The sequence below is a fragment of the Chenopodium quinoa genome, unplaced genomic scaffold (genome assembly GCF_001683475.1).
Source record: "Chenopodium quinoa cultivar QQ74 unplaced genomic scaffold, ASM168347v1, whole genome shotgun sequence".
NCBI lineage: Eukaryota > Viridiplantae > Streptophyta > Magnoliopsida > Caryophyllales > Amaranthaceae > Chenopodium > Chenopodium quinoa.
The window spans coordinates 8,286,273-8,310,856 of record NW_018743792.1 but is presented as its reverse complement, the minus strand read 5'-3'; the positions used below and the strand labels follow the sequence as shown (position 1 = coordinate 8,310,856).

General features: G+C 37.9%; 1 protein-coding gene across 1 annotated transcript in view; it reads left to right on the top strand.

Moving 5' to 3' along the window:
• Positions 1 to 1,019: 1,019 nt before the first annotated feature.
• LOC110685143 (DNA repair protein XRCC3 homolog) overlaps positions 1,020 to 24,584 on the top strand; it is a 29,682-nt gene continuing 6,117 nt past the window's right edge. The window contains exon 1 of the mRNA XM_021861606.1: positions 1,020 to 1,061. Within this exon, the coding sequence (XP_021717298.1) occupies positions 1,020 to 1,061 (42 nt within the window). The remainder of the gene's footprint in view (positions 1,062 to 24,584) is intronic.

The window sequence follows — 24,584 nt, the reverse complement described above, 5'->3', positions numbered from 1 at the left end:
GCGAACCTAGTCTAGTTTCCATAAGAATATGATGTGTTTTATTTGCTTTGAATATTATTTATGATTGCTTGTGAGACTAATGCAATGTTTTATATACTTAGTTTGGTTTTGAAAGGGCCTACAATGGTTCCAAGTTGTAGGTTGACTTCGTTTGACATTGGTTTGATTTTACTTCCATTTGGTTTGACTTTTAAAGTTGTGTTAATTGGTTTTTGAAGTGAGACTTCAGCTGTGTGTCTTTGATTAATTGCCTTATCCGTTATTATGGTGGCGGTAATGTCTTAGAATTTCCTATTTTGTATTTTAAAAAGGTCAAGAAGGTATTTTAAAAGGAAGGAATTTTTAGGGTGTTAAAATTAGCGTCACAAGCGAAACAAATATTCTACATCAAGGATAATATAGATCTGCAATGGCGTGTTGTAGTTGAAGGCAAAAGTAAAATTGTGGGTGTTGAAGTTCTTGAAGTTCTTGTGGACGAATAAGAGCATGACCAGTTTAATGGCATCCCACCTTTAACAATGGGAGTGCAACCTCTACAATAAGGGGAAGATATTGTTGATGATGAAGAGTATGATCGTGAGGAAGGAGTGGAGGTTCCTATGATGTACTACAGCTGAGGTTTGTGTTATCAAATTCCTTGAACAATAAATGTGCATTTTTTTAATAGAAATATTGAAATTATTAAATTTGTATATTTAAATCATTACTTGCTTTATTATAAAGTGTTTACATTATAATTTAATTCCTCATGCAGGTGTAGGGCATAAAATAGTGGAAGAAAACATAGATGATCATGCTCAACATGGACAATCTGGTGACATGGATGCCTCCACTTCCCATGGAAAATCATATACAAGAAAGGGACGAGGCCCATCTAAAGAAGAAGTCCAAAGAACTACACGTATGTTCCTCCAATTTGATGAGTTTGACATGCCTACCGAAGAGAGGGAACTTGCTTATGGGAAACAACTTGGTACTAGTGCTAAAAAATTGACATTAATGTGAAGGGATATCCAAAGATGGATAAATTTCAAAAGCAAAACTTATGGGAGGAGACTAAGGTAATTGAGATATAAATATCTTGTAGCTCAAAATTAAAGGAAAAATTGTTAAAAATAATCCAAACTTTCGCAGGTTCGCTCAAAATAATCCCAACATTATTGAATTATTTTTAAATAATTTGAACTTTGGGGGTTATTCGCTCAAAATGATCCAGTTGACCGGTAACCTGTTAAAGAGGTAATTTTTTTTTTGTTTAGTGACATGTTTCACCACCTGATATGTTAAAAAATTAAAAAAAACTTTTAAAAATAAGAAAAACCCCAGCCACGAAAACCCAACCACCACCCACCACCCACTGGCCACCATTCCCATCAGTCCACTTCGACTTGTTCCCGCCCTTACTCTTTGCCGCACACCCAGATCTCCCTCTCGCCACGGCGCCTCTCCCCTATCGGTTGTTCCCCACTTCCTCAAACTGTTGGGTTTCGTAGAGTCCGACTCTACGCAGAAGGGAAACCCACCCAAGACCCGCACACTAATTAAAGTGACTAAGCATGCAATCACTAATAAAACAACAATTAAGATAGACAAGAAAAGACATTCTTACCTTTGACGCGTGCTTCTCTCGAATCCCGAGCTCTTACTTCAAAACTTGAACCCCGCAAATGCGAAGGTCTCCGACGGCTCGTACCCACAAACCCGACCTGAACGATTTAAGTCCCGAAGGTTAGTCGAGATCTGATCAATAAAAACTAGAGTTTTACGAACTTAAGGTTTTCTCACTTTTCGAAGGAGATGCCTTTTTAGTTCCACTCAAGTGTTTTTCCCAAATCCCAAAACCTTGGTATTTATAGGGAAATGAACCTAGACCTCCCACTCTCAACAATTTTCCCATTTTATTTTAATTAAAACAAAAATAAAATTGCAATTCAATCAATAAGTTACAAGTGGCACAAGGAGGATAAGAGATTAGGTGAGGACCATTTCCAAAGGGGGGGGACCATAGCCTTCCTCCCCAAGGCAAAGCTCACACCCCTTGGTCCTCACTAGCAAACCGCCTCTCCCATCCAAGTGGCTGGCTGGCAGCCTGCCTTGGCTGCCAAGGCTACCAGCTAGCGCCTAGCACCAAGGCTGGGCAGACTGGCCAACTAGCTAGCACCCCACACGCACAGCCAGCCCACATGCGCATCCAGCCAGTGCATGCGTGCTGCTAGCGAGCCACGCATGCTGGGCACTGCTGCTATGCGAGGCATAGTGTGTTGCTGCTTGCTAGCACACACGCACAGCCCGGCATGCCTAACACGCTGCTGGCTAGTGTGTGGTGCTTGCGATGTGCGAAGCGCAGGGCTGCTGCCATGCGATGCCTAGCACGCATGCTGGGCAGCAATGCCAGGCCCAGCTTGGCTAGCAAGCATGCATAGCGTAGCACGCTGCTAGCGTATGCGATGCTTGCGGCTAGCGATGGCTGGGACTTGGTGCGTGCCACTGCCTAGCATAACGCATAGCGCAGTACGCCTAGCATGCTGCTATGCGATGGTGCGTGGCTGCGATGGCTAGGTGAGCAGTGCTAGGCCATGCCTTGCGCCAGTGCGTAGCATGTTAGCAAGGCCTAGCCTTGCAATGCTTGGGCGCATGGCGTGCTAGCACACATGCAAGGCTGCGATGCTTGCGGTGGCTAGCTAGCATACATGGGCCTAGCACGCTTAGCATGCTAGGCTTGCGACTAACATTGCGATGGGTCTTGCCTAGCCTAGCACTCACATGGCTAGGCCAATCTGAGGCTACGGCTAGGCTCGAACTTGTAACTTGATTGATTTCACGTCTCGTCGAATTCCAAATTCGACTCGACTCGACTTGCGACGCTCGGTCTCGACACTCTAAGCTCAATATCCGACGTCTTTCTTCGTAAAACTCTAACGACTCATCAAATCCTTCGGATTGACTCGTTGTCTCGGATCGGTTGTTTGATTGGTTTCGACTCGAAGGGTTCAGTCAAGATTAAGCTGTAATATTAATTGTACATTAATAATACTGATCGGAACCGGCTTCCACCTAGGCATTCCGATCACTTGACCTTAATGAAGAATTAGCTATCCAATAATTCTGAACCCTCTATTGGAATAATACACTTGTTGGAAGGACACCATTCCTTTCAATCTCCCACTTGTCCTTACGGACAAGTGTGGAATGTGTGTATAGCCCCTTTCCTATGTCGCTTAATGTCTCTTCATGAACTATAAGGTAAGATTCTTCGTCTTCCTTATTACGTCCAGAAGTGTTTCTCCATTCCCGAGTTCGACTGTCAATAAACAGATAATTTCTAATCCATCTTAGCACGGCCATGCATTTTCACAGTCTCGCTCATCGAGAGGCCTTGTAAACAACAAATACATATTCCCTATTGTTAATAGGGGGACATTCCCAGTCTTGTACTATAAGCTTCCCTTACTAAGAGGACCTAGTCGCCTGAGTGCTGCCGTTATAATCCCCATTTACGGCAGACATTTGACAACATCAAAACGACTAGTACTCAAACAAGAGAACTTGCAATACTCATGGTCGAGGAAAAAGGTTCCGATAGCTATAATGAGAAATATACTTATGACGATTTGATATCTCTTATAGTATTCTCATAGGTCTATCCGGTATAGTTCCAAACTAGTACCTGTGCAAATGATTTATGTCTATCATGTCCTTGTAGCACAAGAAACGGTGCTATAAATCATACTACACACTAATCTTAAGTGGTCATTAATCGTCCATCGTTTAAATGACTTCGATTAGGGATAATTTTCGATTAAAATATTCAATGTTCACTTAACAGGTGTTTCTTTATCCAAGATATGGTCTTGATACCCTGTTTTGAATATTCTCAAAATCTAATGGACTCATTATATAATTCTAAACCACAATTAAATAGATATGGAGTAATCATAAATTTGTAGAAAATTTAATTGCTCCAAAATTGAATGGTTTAACATAGTGTTTTACATTAAAACATCGAGTTTAATTAAAACATCTATATAGGGAAATCAAAGCCAATCTCCAATGTGCTTGATTCCCATTGCCTCAACGTGCTTGTTGTGCTTCACTTGAGACAAAGGTTTAGTCAGAGGATCGGCTACATTGTCGTCCGTTCCAAACTTACAAATTCTGATTTCACCTTCGGATTTCCATTCCCTTATCATGTGAAATCGCCGCTTGACATGTTTGACATTCTAGTGTTCCCTTGGCTCCCTAGCCTGAGCAATAGCTCCATTGTTATCACAATAGAGGTCTATTGGACCCTTGATTGAGGGTACAACACCAAGTTCACCAATGAAATTACGAATCCAAACTGCCTCCTTAGCTGCTTCCATAGCTGCCAAGTATTCGGCTTCAGTTGTAGAATCTGCAGTGGTGCTTTGCTTAACACTCTTCCAACTAAACGCTCCTCCATTAAGGCAGAATATGTACCCCGACTGCGACTTGGAGTCGTCTCTGTCAGTCTTGAAGCTCGCGTCAGTGTAACCTTCAACAACCAACTCATTACAGCCACCATAGACCAGGAATTTATCCTTGTTCCTTTTCAGGTACTTTAGGATATTCTTGGCCGCAGTCCAATGTGCCTCTCCTGGGTCTAATTGGTATCGGCTCGTAGCACTTAAGGCATACGATACATCCGGCCTAGTACATGTCATGGCATACATGATCGATCCAATAAGCGAAGCATATGGAATTAGACTCATTCTCTCTCGCTCATCAGGTGTCTGTGGACACTGTTTCTTGTTGAGAGTTATGCCATGGGACATGGGTAGGTGCCCTCTCTTGGCCCCTTCCATGTTGAATCGTGCCAGTACCTTATCTATATAAGTACTTTGGTTCAATCCAATCATCCTCTTAGATCTATCCCTATAGATCTTGATGCCTAATATGTACTGTGCCTCTCCCAAGTCCTTCATTGAAAAACACTTTCCCAGCCAGCCCTTTACGGACTCTAACAGTTTAGTGTTGTTTCCAATGAGTAATATGTCATCGACATATAAGACTAGGAATGCGATGTCACTCCCACTGACCTTCTTGTAGACACAAGACTCATCTAGATTCTTGATAAAACCAAACTTACTAATGGCTTCATCAAATCGCAGATTCCAACTTCTGCTTCCCTGCTTGAGTCCATAAATGGACTTCTTAAGCTTGCATACCTTCCCAGCATTTCTTGGATCAATAAAACCTTCCGGCTGTGTCATATACACAGTTTCTTCCAAAATCCCATTAAGGAAGGCGGTTTTGACATCCATTTGCCATATTTCATAATCGTAATATGCAGCAATCGCTAGGATTATTCGGACGGACTTAAGCATTGCAACTAGTGAAAAGGTTTCATCATAATTTACTTCGTGAATTTGCCTGTAACCTTTTGCCACCAGTCTAGCTTTGTATATAGATACATTTCCATCTTTGTCTGTTTTCAATTTGAAAATCCATTTGCAACCGATAAGTGTATAACCTTCGGGCAAATAAACCAAGTCCCATACTTGATTTTGAGACATGGAGTCCATCTCGGATTTCATGGACTCTTTCCATTTAGCAGAGTCGGGGCTCGTCATAGCTTGTTTGTATGTCGCTTGCTCATCTCCATCCATAACTAGGATGTCTTGATCTTCGGTTAACACAATACCAAGGTATCCGTTTGGTTGAGATCTTGGCCGTTGCGACCTACACAGGGTATAATAGGTTGAGCATTTGCATTGTCGGTTTGACTCTGACCAATGTCAACAACTACTTCTAAAGCACTTTGATTGTCAGTTTTGTCATGTTGACTTTGTTGCTATACCTCTCGAACTTTGTTGAGTTCGATTTTCCTCCCACTTGTCATTTTCGAAAGGTGTTCCTTCTCAAAAAAGACACCATCACGAGCAACAAACACTTTGTTCTCGGATTTATTGTAGAAGTAATACCCCTTGGTTTCTTTTGGGTAGCCCACAAAGAAACACTTATCTGATTTTGGGTGAAGTTTGTCAGAAATTAATCTCTTGAAATATGCTTCACAACCCCAAATCTTAAGAAAAGACAACCTCAGAGGTTTCTTTGTCCATAATTCATATGGAGTCTTTTCGATAGCTTTTGATGGAGCACGGTTCAGTGTTAGTGCCGTAGTTAGAAGTGCGTGTCCCCAGAAAGAGATAGGAAGTTCACTAAGACCCATCATTGATCGAACCATGTCTAACAAGGTTCGATTCCTCCGTTTGGATACTCCGTTCCATTGTGGAGTTCCGGGAGGTGTCAACTCTGGAAGAACACCATTTTCTTTCAAGTGATCGTCAAATTTCATGGCTCAAATACTCGTCACCTCGATCCGATCGAAGTGCTTTTATTTTCTTGCCAAGTTGATTTTCAACTTCACTCTGAAATTCTTTGAATTTCTCAAAAGATTCAGATTTATTCGACATAAGGTAGACATAACCATATCTACTATAGTCGTCGGTGAAGGTAATGAAATATCGATAACCTTGCCTTGCGGGTGTACTCATTGGTCCACATACATCCGTATGTACTAGACCCCATAAGTCACTTGCCCGTTCTCCCAACTTGGAGGATGGTTTCTTTATCATCTTGCCAAATAGACATCCTTCGCAATTTTCAAACGACTCCAAGTCGAATGAGTCAAGAACACCTTCTTGAAGAAGTTTCTTGTTGCGTTTGACATTAATGTGGCCAAGACAACAATGCCACAAGTAGGTTTGATTCGACTCGATGGTCTTAGCCCTTTTGGCGGTATCATTAAAGTTATAAACTTGTTTGTCAAGAGAAAGCACATAAAGAACATTTTCTGAATATATCTTACCATATAAAACATTATCGAAATAAAATGAACAACTATTGTTCTTAACTCGTAATTCAAAACCTTTGGCGTCCAACGTCGAAATTGAAATAATGTTTTTGGTAACTCTAGGAACATGATAGTAATTGTCAAGTTCTAAAACAAGCCCAGAGGGCAAAGACAAACTGGGAGTTCCAACGGATATGGCAGACATCCTTGCTCCATTGCCGACCCGAAGCTCGACCTCTCCTTTCTCTAGCCTCCTATTTATCCTTAGTCTCTGAGCATTGGAACAAAGGTGTGAGCCACATCCGGTATCTAATACCCATGATGTTTTTCTAGCGAAGTTTAAGTCTATAACAAAAATACCCGATGAAGAAGAAACAATGTCGTTCTTCTTATCTTCCTTGAATTTGAGGCAATCCCGCTTCCAATGTCCCTTCTTCTTGCAATAGAAACATTCGGAATCGGATTTAGAAGAGGCTATCTTCTTGTCCTTTCCACTCTTAGCAGCACTTGACTTAGGCGGAAAGTTCTTCTTCTTTTTCCCTTTAAAGCTTCTCTTCTTGCCTGAGCGCTTAAATGGATTTCCTTTTCTCACCATGAGCATGTCATGCTTTCCCTCATCTTTGAGGGTTTGCTCGGCCTGCTTCAACATATTATGAAGCTCGGTGAGAGTTTTCTCCATGTTGTGCATATAAATAGTTCATTTTGAACTGATCATAGTCTTTGTGCAATGAGTGGAGAATAATGTCAATTGCCATCTCGGTCGAATACCCAGCATCAAGCCTTTCCATGTTCTCAAATAATCTAATCATTTTAAGAAGATGCGAGCTAACTGGCTCTCCTTTCTTAGGCTTGTTCTCAAGGATCTGCCTGTGGGTTTCGAACCTTTCAGTTTGGGCCTGCTCTTGTAACATATTCTGAAGTTCAGAATAGATCTCAAAAGTCGTCTCCTTTTCAAAGAAAGTCTTTTGAAGGTCCAGAGACATAGTGGCCAACATGATGCACTTGACATTTCGATTGGCACTTTGCCATCGGTTAAGGGCAGCATGGGTGACCTCCTCATTGGGAGTGTCAGGCATTTCCTCATCAAGGACGCATTCCTTTTGTTCTTGCATGAGAACAATACGCAAATTCCTTTGCCAATCAAGAAAATTTGGCCCACTCAACCTCTCCTTGTCGAGAATTGAGCGTAATGAAAACTGGTTGTTTGAGTTACTTGCAGACATGTTTCCACAATTGAAACAATTTGAAATGAAAAACCATTCATAGACCAATAAGTTTGAAATTTAAAGCGTTCATGCAAATTTCCAATCTTATTGAGCATTTTTATCCACGCATTAACATTAGTCCCTTTTAGGCGAGAATAAAATGATTCCAAGATCCCAAAAATCAAAAAGTGATTAAGCATGCTTTGGCTTGTCTTAACACTTAATATTTTAGGGTAAGCAATCCAATTGCTAATAGCTCCAAGCTACTCTTGGTTCGATAAAACGTCGCATCTAATGCTTCCTTGACATTTTATCTCCATTGCCACGACATCTAAGGACTCCTTACCAATATCGTTGAGCTTAACCAAGACAACTTGTATATCTTACGTTCTTAGGGAAGTAGTGATGCCTCGCTTTGGCGTAGCCCATCACATACACGCATTAGTTCGGTAAGTGTTGTTCTTGGAATGACATATTTTAGCTCAATATTTTAGGGACCTAGGGTTTCTATATTAGTTGATTTAAGTGAACTCAACTAATCATCGCAACATTTGAAAACCTAAACATGCATCTAACATATCATTCGCATATATAAGAACAATTATATATAGAAAACATGAAATAAGATGCATTTGGCAACTAGCATGACCCCTTGAAATCTTCAAATCTTCAAGAGTCTTCATCTTGGCTCGTCTTCATAGAATCGCCGTCTTGAGACATCTTCGCCGAAATAAAATTACTAGCTACTAGGACTAGGATTAATCTAAATATTATGGTACAAAAATACGCAACGGTACGCAGACCGTATTTAGATTTACAAAAATACATAATGGATCGCAATCCGTATTTACTATCCTATTCGGGCCCCACTAGTTGCCATTTTCACGAAACTTGTGAAACAATATATCTTCCATTCATCCATTCACTATATGTGAATGGCCCATGCATTTTACAACGAAAAACAAGTAACAATGCATAACGCGTACGAACTAGTAACTAACTTAGGTGGTTAATCTAATTAACGCGCCTAATTAAAACTAGTCAAAGTTGTTTAACATTTTTATGTGATTAAGATGCAATTATTTCATGCAATTAACGAAGCTCCCACTAAATTCCGCATCCAGCTTAATTAATCCAATTAATCAAGCCGGTTAACCCAAATTTTGTCAAAATTAAAATTTTGCAAGAGTCAGAAAAACCAAGGCCTAGCCTCGTTAAAATAATTAATAAATTAAAACGGAAAAATTTTGCAAAAACCGATAGCCCAATTCAAGCAAGAAATCGACCCACCCAAAAAACGTGGGATGCGCACCATGGCTACTTAGCAGCACTTGGGAGATGCGGCTGCCTGTGCTAGGTGCTGACATGCATGCCCATCAACGCATGCCACGCTTGCTGGCACCAGCAGCTTGTTGCGCGTGCTACGCATGCTGGCTGCTCGCTGGCGCTGGCAGGCGAGTGGTTGGCTTGCTGGGGCTTGCTGCCTCGCTTCCCAACAGCATGCACAAGCACGGCCAGCAGCCATCCGCCACACACCACGCACATAGCAGCACACACACACGAGCCTAGCCACACAGCAGCAACAACAATGTGAGGTGGAGCACCCTTGTGCGCACTTAAGGTAGCCACATGTGGGCTGCTTGAGCAGCCCGGCTAGCCTTTGGGGTGCTTGGGTGTTTTTCCTCGATTTGCGTCCCTTTTCTCGGGATTTTATTCCCGTTATTCGTGTGACATAAAATTAATTCTAAATTTATTTTAGAATCAATTTAGGCTAAAAATGAAATTAAAACAAGTCCAACTTAATTAAATTCAATTTTTTTTAATGGTGCACAAGCCTAAATTAATCAAGAACCATTCTTAAAACAATTTAGGTCTTTCTTTATGCTACAAAAATTGAAGGGCTACACTCATAATTAATTTAATCAAATGTAAATTAATGAAGAGATTTGACAAAATTAAAGGGGTTGGAAAAATAAACCCTTTCATCCAATGAAAATTTTTCCCAACAATAACTTGTGTAAAACTGAAAAATTACATCTTCCAATATGAAGATTAATAAAAAATTCAATCACAAGTTTTGAACTTTAAGGACTTTAATCAACACGAAAATGATTAAATCCAAAAATTAGTTCAACATGGAATATAGCAATCAAAGTTCCAACCAAATAAACAATTAAAGATTGAATCTTTGAAATTTTGGGGGCTTCAAAATTGCAAGTTTACTATAAACATTCACACTTAAAGCAATGTATTTGCAATAATGTGAAAAATACAAGTTTATGTGAAAAGTTAACACACCAAATTAAGCACCAATTATGACTTCATAAACATGCTTAATGAGGTTTATAATTGCAGTAGATTAGGGATGCAAACATACATTAAATCTACCTTCAACATGCAATAATAAACCAAGGTTAAAAGATTTAAAAAATTTCGTCAAAAACGAGAAAACCCTCAAAAAACATATTTTTGGGTGGATTTAGGCTTCTGGACAACCCCAAAGGTTCGGAAACGATTTAGAACATCGATTCCACCCAAAAATCACTATTTTTGAGTCAAAATCTAGGCTCGTAAGCCAAATTAGTAAAAAATACGAGATTAATAACTAATTAAAACGAGCTTCTAATCCAATTAGAAAGCATAACCAGAAATTTAAATCCATTTTAAATCACCTTAATTAATTATAAGTCACAATAATTAAAGTGAGCGCGGCTCCGATACCGCTGTTGGGTTTCGTAGAGTCCGACTCTACGCGGAAGGGAAACCCACCCAAGACCCTCACACTAGTTAAAGCGACTAAGCATGCAATCACTAATTAAACAACAATTAAGAGAGAGAAGAAAAGACATTCTTACCCTTGACGCGTGCTTCGCTCGAATCCCAAGCTCTTACTTCAAAACTTGAACCCCACAAATGCGAAGGTCTTCGACGGCTCGTACCCACGAACCCGACCCGAACGTAACAAGTCCCAAAGGTTAGTCGGGACCCGATCAATAAAAACTAGAGTTTTACGAACTTAAGGTTTTCTCACTTTTCTAAGGAGATGCCTTTTTAGTTCCACTCAAGTGTTCTTCCCAAATCCCAAAACCTTGGTATTTATATGGAAATGAACCTTGAATTCCCACTCTCAATCAATGTGGGAGATTTGCAATTTTCCCATTTTATTTTAATTAAGGTAAAAATAAAATTGCAATTCAATCAATAAGTTACAAGTGGCACAAGGAGGATGAGAGATTAGGTGAGGACCATTTCCAAAGGGGGGGACCATAGCCTTGCTCCCCAAGACAAAGCTCACACCCTTTGGTCCCCACTAGCAAACCTCCTTTCCCATCCAAGTGGCTGGCTGGCAGCCTGCCTTGGCTCCCAAGGTTTCCAGCTGGCGCCTAGCACCAAGGCTGGACAGCTTGGCCAGCCAGCTAGCACCCCACACGCACAGCCAGCCCACATGCGCAACCAGCCAGTGTATGCATGCTGCTAGCGACCACGCAAGCTAGGCGCTGCTGCTATGCGAGGCACAGCGTGCTACTGCTTGCTAGCACACACGCACAGCCCAGCACGCTGCTGGCTAGTGTGTGGTGCTTGCGATGTGCGAGGCGCAGGGCTGCTGCCATGCGATGCCTAGCACGCATGCTGTGCAGCGATGCCAGGCCCAGCTTGGTTAGCAAGCATGCATAGCGTAGCACGCTGCTAGCGTATGCGATGCTTGCGGCTAGCGATGGCTGGGGCTGGTGTGTGCCACTACCTAGCATCACGCATAACGCAGCACGCCTAGCATGCTTCTATGCGATGGTGCGTGGTTGCGATGGCTAGGCAAGCAGAGCTAGGCCATGCCTTGAGCCAGCGCCTAGCATGCTAGCAAGGCCTAGCCTTGCGATGCTTGGGCGCATGGCGTGCTAGCACACACGCAAGGTTGCAATGCTTGCGGTGGCTAGCTAGCATGCATGGGCCTAGCACACCTAGCATGCTAGGCTTGCGACTAGCATTGCGATGGGTCTTGCCTATCCTAGCACTCACATGGTTAGGCCAATGCGAGGCTACGGCTAGGCTCGAACTTGTAACTTGATTGATTTCACGTCTCGTCGAATTTCAAATTCGACTCGACTTGCAACGCTCGGTCTCGAAGCTCTAAGCTCAATATCCTTCGTCTTTATTCGTAAAACTCTGACGACTCATCAAATCCTTCGGATTGACTCGTCGTCTCGGATCAGTTGTTCGATTGGGTTAGACCCGAAGGGTTCGGTCAAGATTAAGTTGTAATATTAATTGTACATTAATATTACTGATCGGAAGCGGCCTCCACCTAGGTATTCCGATCACTTGACCTTACTGAAGAATTACCTATCCAATAATTCTGAACCCTCTATCGGAATAATACACTTGTTGGAAGGACACCATTCCTTTCACAAACCCCAAAACCACCACCGCATAAAAAGAGAGTCCACCGCACAAACCCCCTCAATCGGCGCTCCTCCACCCTCGGAACCCTAGCCGCTAGAGTTCCGAGGGTGATGGAGTGCAGATTGGGGGGATTTAAGGGTTGTTTTAAGATTTCGGTTTTCTTTTCTTTTTTTTTTTTTTTTTTTTTTTTTTGCGGTGGATGTTAGGTGATTTAGGGGAAATAAGGTGGGAACACCGGCGCCGGCGTGAGAGAGAGGGGGTCTAGGAGCCGGCGCCAGCGTGAGGTTGGGTTTGCGTTAGGGATTGGGCCACCGGAAGCAGCCCGTGGTTGGTGGTAGGTAGGGTTGTCATGGGTGGGGGCTGAGTTTATTTTAATTTTGTTAGTATTTTTTAATAAAAAAAAAGGTCAACCAATCGTGTGGTGCCACATGTCCTAGTAACCTGATATAACAGGTTAGATGACTAGTTGGGACCGTTTAAAGCGAATAACCCCCAAAATTCAGATTATTTAAAAATAATCTAAAGTTGGGATTATTTTGAGCGAACAGGCGAAAGTTGGGATTATTTTTAACAATTTTTTCCAAAATGAAATGATAGTTATAATTTCACGCTCCAATTCATCACTAAGGAAAGTGCACCTTTACCTGAATCACCTAATGCAGACATTAAGCTTGGGAGCTTTATGAAAGGTTACATCACAAAAGAGCAATGGAAAGACTTTGAGACACATTGCAATGCAAATGAGTTTAAGGCGTGTAAGATATTATGTAAGTACCTTCGCATACTTAGTATCAACTACAACACTACTTACAATCCTTTATTCTTTATGTAACAGACTATGAGTGAAAAAGGCAAGTAAAATACAAATTAAAGAATAATAAGTATCGCCACAAACTAGGTGCAAAGAGTCATGAGAGGGCTCGAATTTATTGGAGTAAGACCAATAGAATTCCAACATAATCTTCAACCTCAAGCAACACAGATTCGACAAGCACTGCAGTGAGTGAAAGGGTTAAAAACCGGTCCCTTTGATGGATTTTCGCACGTCAAACTCGTCATACAGATGGATCGTGGGCTATTGTTTCGAAGGATGCAGAAACCTTGTAAATAGCCAATTCTGTTGTAAGTGTTGTTCATAGTAACCGCTCATATGTTATTTTCATATATATATATATATATATATATATATATATATATATATATATATATATATATATATATGTGTGTGTGTGTGTGTGTGTGTGTATACATATATATATGTGTATATATACATATATATATGTATATATATACATATATATATGTGTATATATACATATATGTATATATGTATATATATACATATATGTATATATATATATATATTGGAATTGTTGGAGCACTTGCAAGAGAATGCTGAAGGAAACGATTCAAGTGAAGATTGTGGTATGGACGCCTTAACAAGGCCTTAGGAAAAAAAAATATTACCATGGGCATGTGAAAGGACTAGGAAGGTGTGGGATTGGAGTTAGTCATAGACAAGCATTTGGGAAGGAATACAGAAAGGGTAAATCGTCCAACCAAGATGGATGTTCATTTGAAGAGTTAGAAACCAAAATGTAAGTATATTATGGATGTTATGAGTGTTAATTTATCAATTTGTATCAAAACGTGTTAATTTACCAATTTGGTTCAAAACATGAAAGATGGGAAAGATAGAAGTCCCTTAGGCTAATTTTGAACCATTTTTTGCTCAAAATGCTCCCAAAAATAAGTAAATTGTAATATTTCATTGATTTTTCATGAAAACTAAAATATAAGTTAATTAAGGATGTTATGAGTGTTATTTCATTAATTCGGTTCAAAACATGATAGGTGGGAAAGAAAGAAGTCTCTTAGCGTAATTTTGAACCATTTTTTACTTAAAATGCTCTTAAACTTAGTAAATTGTCATATTTAATCGATTTCAACTCACATAATCCAAAATATAAGTATATTATGGATGTTATAATTATTATTTCATTAATTTGGATCGAAACATGAAAGATGGGAAAGATAGAAGTCCCTTAGGCTAGTTTTGAACCCTTTTGGCTCAAAATGCTCCTAAAAGTAAGTAAATTGTCATATTTCATTGATTTCAATAAATAGAAACCAAAATATAAGTTAATTAAGGATGTCATAAGTGTTATTTTATTAATTTGGATCAGATCATGAAAGATGGGAATCCGTTAGGCTAATTCTGAACCATTTTATTCTTAAAATGCTCCTACACTTAGTAAATTATCATATTTAATCGATTTAAACTCATAAAGTCCAAAATATAAGTATATAATGGATGTTATGACTGTTATTTCATTAATTTGGATCAAAAAATCAAAGATGGGAAAGATAGAAGTCCGTTAGGCTAATTTTGAACCCTTTTGGCTAAAAATGCTCCCAAAAGTAAGTAATTTGTCACATTTCATTAATTTCAAGTCATAGAAACCAAATTATGCTATGAGTGTTATTTTATTATTTTGGATCAAAACATGAAAGATGGGAAAAATAGAAGTCTATTAGGCTAATTTTGAACCATTTTTTGCTTAAAATGCTCCTAAACTTAGTAAATTGTCATATTTAATCAATTTCAACTCATAAAATCCAAAATATAAGTATATTATGAATGTTATGAGTGTTATTTCATTAATTTGGATCAAAACATACAAGATGGGAAAGATAGAAGTTTCTTAGGCTTATTTTGAACTCTTTTTAGCTCAAAATGCTCCTAAAAGTAAGTAAGGGTCATAATTCATTGATTTCAATTCATAGAAACTAAAATATAAGTTAATTGAGGATGTTACGAGTGTTATTTCATTAATTTGGATCAAAACATGTAAGATGGGAAAGATAGAAGTCCCTTAGGCCTTTTTGGTTTAAAATGCTCCCAAAAGTACATAAATTGTCATATTTCATTTATTTCAATTCATACAAACCAAAATACAAGTTAATTAAGGATGTTATGAGTGTTATTTCATTAATTTGGACCAAAACATGAAAGATGGTAAATATACAAGTCCCTTAGACTAATTTTGAACCATTTTTGGTTTAAAATGCTCCCAAACTTAGTAAAATGTCATATTTAATTGATTTCAACTCATAGAAACCACAATATAAGTATGTTAAGGATGTTATGAGTGGTATTTCTTTAATTTGGACTAAAACATGAACGATATGAAAGATAGAAGCCCCGTACGCTGATTTTGAACCATTTTTTTTGCTCAAAATGCTCCCAAAATTTAACCATTTTTTATATTTAATTAATTGATTTCAAATCATAAATATCAACATATGAGTATATTAATGATAATTTTTTTATTTGTTTTAAGGATTGTTTTTAATTTTTTAACCTCATTTATTCATTTTTTTTTTGAAAAATTTTTGTGCAAGAAAAGCCGCTTATGATGATGTCGAGTTGAATGTGGTTCGAGAAAAATGGGCACAATAGTTTAGATCTAGTATTTAATGAAATTGTAACTATTAGGTAGAATAATGTAATATTAGTGTTGTATGTTTGATCAACTTATACAAGTTTTATTTGTAATGTATTACTTATATTTTTATATTAATTCATATTAATTTCTAGTAATGTTTGTTCATTATAATAGTTTATGTACTGGGATGTGAAAGGAATGGTGTCCTTCGAACAAGTGCATTATTCTGATAGAGGGTTCGGAGTAAGGTCAAGTCATCGTAATGCCTAAATGGAGGCCAGTTCCGAAAAGTAATATTAATGTATAATTAATGTTACAGCTTAATCTTGACTGAACCCTTTGAGTCACACCCAATCGTGTAACCGAACCGAAGAGACGAATTAATTCGAAGGATTATATAAGTCGATAGAGATTTTACGAACTAAGATCTCGGATTCTGAGCTTAGAGCGTCGAAGCCGAGCGTCGAACATCGAGTCGATTCAACAAATTGAGAAGACGAGAAAATAAGTCAAATAACAAGTTAACACGCAAAGACCTAGCCTCGCATTGGCCTAGCCAAGCGAGGGCTATGTGTGCTAGGCTAACAAGGTTGCTAGCCATGTACTTGCCTTGTCCCATGTGCGCTGGCCGAGTAGGCTAGCTAGCAGCGTCAGCCCGCAAGCACATAACAAGTGTGCTAGGTCAGCACGTCGTTGCGTGTGGCAAGGCTGCTAGCCCAGCACGCTTGCATGCGCTACCAGCAAGCGAGGCCAGCCCGCAATGGCACAAGCACCAGCAGCGAGCTGGGCTTACGAGGCAGGCCCAGCCAAAGGCCAAGGCTGCGAGCAGGGCATGCCTTAAGGCCCAAGGCTAGGAGCATGTCGTGCACATAGGTTTGTTGAGGCTTGCTTGCTCTCCAAGGGGAGGGTTTGTGGTCCTTATCTAACCCCTCCCTTGGATTGACACTTGTCATTTGATTAATGTAATGCCTTTTAATTTAATTTAGAATTAAATTAATTAATGTCTTTTTTCACTTTACCAACTATCCCACATTAAAAGATGATGGGAATTCTTGGGGACATTTCCCTATAAATACCCATCATTGGGTATTGGGAATTTCACTTGAGTTGGTGAAATTTAAGGGATCTCCTAAGAGAGAAAACCTTTGTTCGTAAACTCTAAATTATTTTAGTCTAGCCCTGTCTAAGCTACGGGGTAGGGGCCGGTTACGGTTCGTTAACGAGGGTTTGAGCCGTCGGAGATTCTCGCACTTGCGGAACAAGAAACTTTCAAGTCCGAGCTCATCGGTTGAGCGAAGAATGTTTCTAAGGTGAGTATTCTTTCTCTCTCTTCTCTTTGTGTTTAAGTTATTTGTTTATTTGCATGCTTTAATTATTATGCATGCGATTCGATTAACGGGTTTTGTTTCCACGCGGTGTCGGACACCTTAAAACCCAACAACGGTATAAGAGCCTCTTGCATTTAATTTTTACAACTAAAAAATAATTAAGGTGATTTAAATGGATTTAAATTTCTACTTTTACTTCCTAATTAGATTAGGAGCTCGGTTTTAATTAGATTACACTCGTATTTATGCTATTTTGGGCTAAAGAACCCCAATTTTGACCCAAAATTAGTGAATTTTGGGTGGAATCGACGTTCATAATCATTCTTCATCCACAAAGTATTAAAAATGATCTTCCAGAAGCCAAAATCCACCCAGAAAGTGGTTTTTCGAGGGGCAAAAATTTTTAAATGTTAAAATCTTGATTAATTATGGCATAAAATTGTTGGATTATGTGTTTGATTATACCATTAATCTTCAGCAATTTTAACCCTCATTAAGCATGTTTATGAAGTCATAATTGGTGCTTAATTTGGTTAGTTCTTATTTCACATAAACTTGCAATTTCACATTTTTGCAAATTAATTGCTTGAAGTGTGAATGTTTATGGTGAATATGTATTTTTTGAAGCCCCTAAAATGTTAAAGATTCAATCTTTAATTGTTTATTTGGTTGGATCTTAACTTGCTAATCCACAATGATCTAATTTTTGATTTTAATCATTTTTGAGTTGATTAAAATCTTAAATGTTCATACTTGTGCTTGATATATTATTGTTCTTCATATTGGAAAATTACAATATTCAAATGTGCACAAGTGAGTGTTGGATAAATTTTTCATTCGATGATTATTTATTTTTCCAACCTTTTTTGTCAAATCTCATTATTAATATATGTTGGTTAAATTAATTGTGAGAATAGCCCTCAATTTTGTTGCATCAAGTTGAGCCAAAAATAATTTAAAGAATGGTTCTTCAATTAATTTAGATTTGTGCACTAAAATTGAATTTAATTAAGTTGGACTTGTTTTATATTTAATGTTGCTTAATATTGGTTCTAAAATCAATTTAGAGTTAATTTTAAAGTCACACACAAAAATCGAAATGAAATTCCGAGGCATAAAGCATGTGAATCGAGGCACCAAGCTTTGAGCACACCCTCGGCTAGCAGGGCTGCTTGTGCAGCCCGCATGTTGCTGCCGAGAGAGTGCACCATGCTGGTGCGTGAGTGTGTGCGAGTAGCAGCAGCTTGGTGCGAGAGGGCGTGTGTGCCAAAGAGTGCCATGGCGCGGCAGCAGCAAAACAACAGCAGCCAGGCGCGCCATAAAGTGCGGGCTGCCAGGCAGCGCCCAGCACTTGCGTGCGCACGAGGGATGGGGTTGCTAGCCTTGGTCAGCCCGAGACACCTTCTCTTATTTTTATTTTGTGGTTTTGCGGTTTTGTTTTAATTAAAACGAAGCTAGGCCTCGGTTTTTCCCGGCACTTGGAAAATAATTTTTGGCAAAATTTTGGGTTAACCGGCTTAATTAATTTTAATTGGTTTAATTTTAAGTAAGTTGGATGTGGAATTTAGTGGGAGCTTCATTAATCGTTTGAGCTATTATTATTGCGCTAATTCACAAAATCGGATAACAACTTTGACTAGTTTTAATTAGGTGCGTTAATCGTATTAACCACCTAAGTTAATTACTAGTTTGCGCATGTTTTGCATTGTTGCTTGTTTTATTTTGTAAAATGCATGGGCCATTCACTTTAGAAGTGAATGGATGAATGGAATAGATATTCTAATGCAGGTTTTACAAAATGGCAACTAGTGGGGCCCGACTAGGATAGTAAATACGGACTGCATTCCGTTATGTATTTTTGTAAATCTAAATACGGATTACGTGCCATTGAGTATTTTTGTACCTTAATATTTAGATTAGTCCTAGTCTTATTAGTAGCTGCATAATTGGTGATGATGTCTCGAAGACGGCGTTTCTAAGAAGACGAAGCCAAGATGATGCAATGAAGTCCCTTGAAGATTTGAAAATTCAAGTTTCAAGGGGTCATGCTAGTTGCCAAATGCATCTTTATTTATGCTTTTTATATTTATGCTTATGCTTATATATAATTGCGATGTTAGATGCATATTTAGGATTTCGAATGTTTAATGATTAGTTTAGTTCCTTAAATCAACCAACGTAGAAATCCTAAGTCCAAAAGAATATTGAGTTAAATTTACCATTCCAAAATGACACTTACGGAACTAATGAGAATAGTAATGGGCTATGCCAAAGCAAGGAATTACTACTTTCCTAGGGAAGTAAGGTATGTTGATGGGTTTGCTAAAGCAAGACATTACATATACGTTAGTTTTGGTTAAACTTAATGATATCAGTAAGGAGTCCTTAGATGTCGTGGCAAAGGAGATTATCGTCAAGGAAGCATTAAATGCGACGACTTATCGAACCAAGAATAGCTTAGAGCTATTAGCAATTGGATTGCTTACCTTAAAATATTAAGTGTTAAGACAAGCCAAAACATGCTTAATCACTTATTGATTTTTGGAATCTTAGAATCGTTTTATTCTCGCCTAAAAGGGACAAATTTGATTGTGTGGATAAAAAGCTTAATAAGATTGGAAATTTGCATGAATGCTTTAAATTTCAAACTTATTATGTTATTATCTTGATAAATTGTTATACTTTGCACTCATATTTGTAGAATTCTAAATCAAATTATAATGTTTCTAATGATTGGTAAAGGAAATCTTTTGAGAATGGTTCTCAAAGAAAAGAAAATGCATTTCTAAAATACAACTTCTCATAAGTGACTTTTATAACTAAGTCCGAAAGGACGGTTGGATATCATGTACTCAAAATACTATGTAGTTTTTATAAACATGAAGTATTGAGTTGAAAACTCAATTTGTCAATAGTTGACAACCAACATATCTTTTCACTTCATACACAAATGATTAGAACTCATTGATGTAGTAATTCAAATACAAATTAAAAGGAAAAGATGGAACTTTGTTTTACGGCGCATTAGATGCTTAATTATGCCTTACGAAGTATAAAAGTCAAAACACTTAAAGAAATGGTTCTTAAAATTTATGAGATGATGTATGATAAGAAATATAGGAAACAAGAAAAGGAATAAGATTCCATTTCTACCCATGAGTTCATGTTATCGTAGTTAAACTTAGCAACTCATTATCTTCACAAGTATCGAACACTGCTTGAGTGTTCCAGTTTTAAAGTGACCTCAAACCATTAAAGTTAAGCTAAGTTATTGACTTACAAGCTTGGAATGAAGCAAGTAGTGCTACATCAGTTGTAAGGTCATCTGCTTTGTTTAAAGACCTTAGGCTAGAACAAATAATGGTTATTGTGTTCCATAATCAGCAAACGATCCGTTTACACACGGATAGACTCACATTCAAAGTAAAAGAGGTTTTATTTAAATGGCATTATTGTTTAAGCCATGAGTCGAGGATGCTTGATTTCATTAACATGAAAACTCACAAGGTTCAAGTCATGGACATGACTTGTGTTCCGAACATTTTTAGCAATGTCACATCGACAAGAACGTACTCAAATCTCTATTAGATAGGCTCTTGATAGTTGATCGATTCGGAATAGTTCTAAGGAAAGCAAGTCTTATTTGTTGAAATCGACGAAGAAAGGAGCTATAGTGCTTGAAATAGACAATTGAATCTGAAAGCTAAAGAGGATTCCATTACTTCAACGTTTTCATAAGAATTTGAAACAATATTCATCAAAAGTGAACAAACTGAATCTTAAGTAGCTCAAAAGTTCAGTGAAGTATAAAATTGTAATTTCAAAACGTCTAGATTAGATCAAGAAATGTTAGCTTGAGCCAAGAGTGATCTTCTCAAAGTTATGAAATTGGAATTTCATAAATAACTCCACAGAGAATGTAGTATGACTTCACGGAGACCTCGATGCCATTTGGAAATGACTCGAACAATGATGGATCACATCCTTTCCTATAAAGTTCTTAAAGATCTTCACAAATGACTAATGTTATACTAAACAAATTATCAAAGCTAAGAAAGGACACCATATTCAGTTACGGAAAGAAATAGTTTCTAACATCTTTTCAAGTATATGTCTAGAAACCATTGGCTCAGTGGGAGCTCATTGGCTCAGTAGGAGCTAAGTGGCTCAGTGGGAGCTAAGTTATTCAATAAGGGCTAAGGTAGCTCAAGTGGGAGATAGCTGTTTGTTTCCACAACCCAAAGACGATATACTGTCTCTTTGTAAGCATTCAAGTGAGGCTACGGGCATTACTTCCACAACCTAATTGAGAACATAGTATTTGTTGCTCTAAGTGGTGTCTTTCTGGAAAGTAACACATTTCTAAAACGACAAGTGGGAGGAAAATGAACTCGATGACCATCAAGATTAGAAACAAACTAGAATTGAGAATCTCGGAAGACTTTAGAAGGGCTTCATGAGAATGATTGATCATGAATAATCAAAGGACTTTACATGTGCCTTAAAAGAGACTTCATTGCTCACAAAACTTTAGAAGTGTTGGAATAAGATCAATATAACCAAAGGGCTATAGAAGCGCCTTGAAACTCAGTGTTTGATGCAATTACCCCGTATAGGTATAAAAATCACCAAAAGGCTTGGATTGAATCTTATAAATATCTATTAAGTTAGAAATAAACCTAAGACTTACAAGAATACTATTTACTATTAGATGGTAAGGGAATAGTGTCTTGTAAATTAGCTACGACAAATCCAAATACCAAATAATAGTTAGAATCCATAAAATGCGAAAAGACTCCATGTTTGAAAATCATGTTTAAAACTTGGTTAATTTTCATGAAGGGTAAAGACCCATCAATCGCAAATAAGTTTTCATAGAGAACACTAACAAATATGGAAATGTATATGCATACACAGCTAGATTAGTTAAAAAGGATAAAATTAAATTCACGGCGTTGATTTTAATAAAAACCTATTCACTAATCGGAATGCTTAAGTCTTTTCGTGATTATTCTACCAAAATTGCGTATATTAAATATGGCAAAATAGATATCAAAACCGCCTTCCTAAAATAGGATTTTGGAAGAGACTATGGAAATAGTCCAAGGGTTTTGATTAATCTAAATAGTGCTAGATTTGAAAGCAAGCTCAAGTAATCCATCGTTGGATTGAGGGAAACATTGCATATAGGAATTGGAACTATTTTCTCATGAAGTTAATGGAAGGATTGGCTTATGGAGAAATATAAAAATTCTTTTAAATAAGAAGTTTAGTGGGAGCAAAAGTCAATTTTGTAAAGGTCCAAAGAAGAAGTTTACGAACTCTATTGTAAAATGACTATCAAACGCTAAATGTTTAGATTTGAAAGTATTTTTCAATATTGGACCAAGCTAAAGGCAATACTTAGTACATATTGGGAATTAAGATCTATTGTATAGACTTAATAAAATGTTTAAACGAGTAAAGGAATTTACCATGTTAAAACATGAAGGACTTGGAAAGGCTTTTGACCCATATGAATAAAACTAAGTAAAATTTTGAACTAAGTATAAGCTAAGTAAATACTAAGTCAAACAAGAAAGACTCTAGTAGAGACTTTCAACCGTATCACATAGCAAACAGTTTAGCAAGACTCGATGAAATTGGATGAGCTAAAATGTCACATGAATGGAATAAGATTAGGAATAATTTTGCAATTGAATCCATCATGTATGCTACGATATGGAATCGTCACACGACTTACATGCTTAGAGCATGTGAAGTATAAAGTACCAATTGACTTGAAACTGAGTAAATGGAACGTCGGAATATGATCAAGAGCATCCAAAGTAATTGGTTAAGTAAGAGGATGATTTCTTGATGCATGGAATCAAATATAATTTGAGTATTGACGTTGCGAGCACAACCTTGGCAAGGATTAGATCCTTAACAAGAAAGCCATTTATAAGCACGAGCTTAGATGCATTGTGGCTTGAGAAAGGCAACATGGAGCTGCATCCATGAGTATTGTGCGGAAATTTAAGGTAAAATTCCATTATCACAAGTGATTAGGGTATCCCAAATCATTGTGAGCCGTTTGGAGTGAAATCCAAGCAAAGCATCATTAGGAAGTCTACTAAAATATATGTTGAGAATTTGTTGCCTTAAAGGCAATAATAAGGAAGTTGTTCAATGGATAGTTCGCTGTTGAACGTTGATGGTTGTAGGTTGTCAAGTTGAAGATCTCAAATCATGAAAATGAGTAGGAGTCATCACTTGGATAATAAATCCTAAATCACGTATAAACCACAAAAGCCTCGAATTTTATCATCTTATTATGAACGTGTTCGATAATGAAGATGCTAAGATTTGCAAAGTAATCATAACTAAACCTATGCAATAAGTGAACCACAACATTCACAATTGCATACAAGAAATCAAGCATATTAGATATGATAGTGATTTCTATAAATGTTTTGTAAAAAGTATTACTCTTAAAACATTTGGGGAAAACCATTTATCATAAGATGAGTTTCATAATGGAATAAAATTTTACTAATAATTCCAAAAACTATTTAATTGTGGTTTAGAATTAAATAATGAGTCAATTCGATTTGACGACAATCAAAATAGGGTTCAAGACAAGTCTTGGATAAAGAAACACCTATTAAGTGAACATTGAATGTCATATCGAAATTATCCCTAATCGAGGTCATTAAAAGTTGGACGGCTAAATGACCGTGAAAGATTAGTGTGTAGTATGATTTATCGCACCGCTTCTTGTGCTACAAGGACAAGAATGTCATAAATCATTTGCATAGGTATTATTTTGGAACTATACTGGATCGACCTATAAGAATACTTTAAGAGATTTAACAATCTTCAAAAGTATATTACTCATTATGGCTATCGGAACCTCTTTCCTCAATCATGAGTATTGTAAGTTCTCTTATTTTAGTACTAGTCCGTTTTGATGTTTTCAAACGTCTACCTTACAAGGGGATTATAAATGCAACACTCGAGCGGTTATGGCCTCTTAGTAAGGGAAGCTAATAATGCAAGACTAGGAATGTCCCCCTATTAACAATAGGGAACATGTCTTTGTTGTTTACAAGGCCTCTCGAAGAGCGAGACTGTGAAAATGCATGGTCGTGCTCAGATGGATTTTAGAAATCATCTGCTTACTAATAGACGAACTCGGAAATCGAGGAACACTTCTGGACGTAATAAGGATGACGAAGAATCTTACCTTATAGTTCATGAAGAGACATTAAGTGACCTAGGAAACAAGCTATACACTAACAACACACTTCTATGGAAGGACAAGTGGGAGATTGAAAGGAATGGTATCCTTCAAACAAGTGTATTATTCCGATAAAGGGTTTGGAATTAATTAGGAAAGCTAATTACT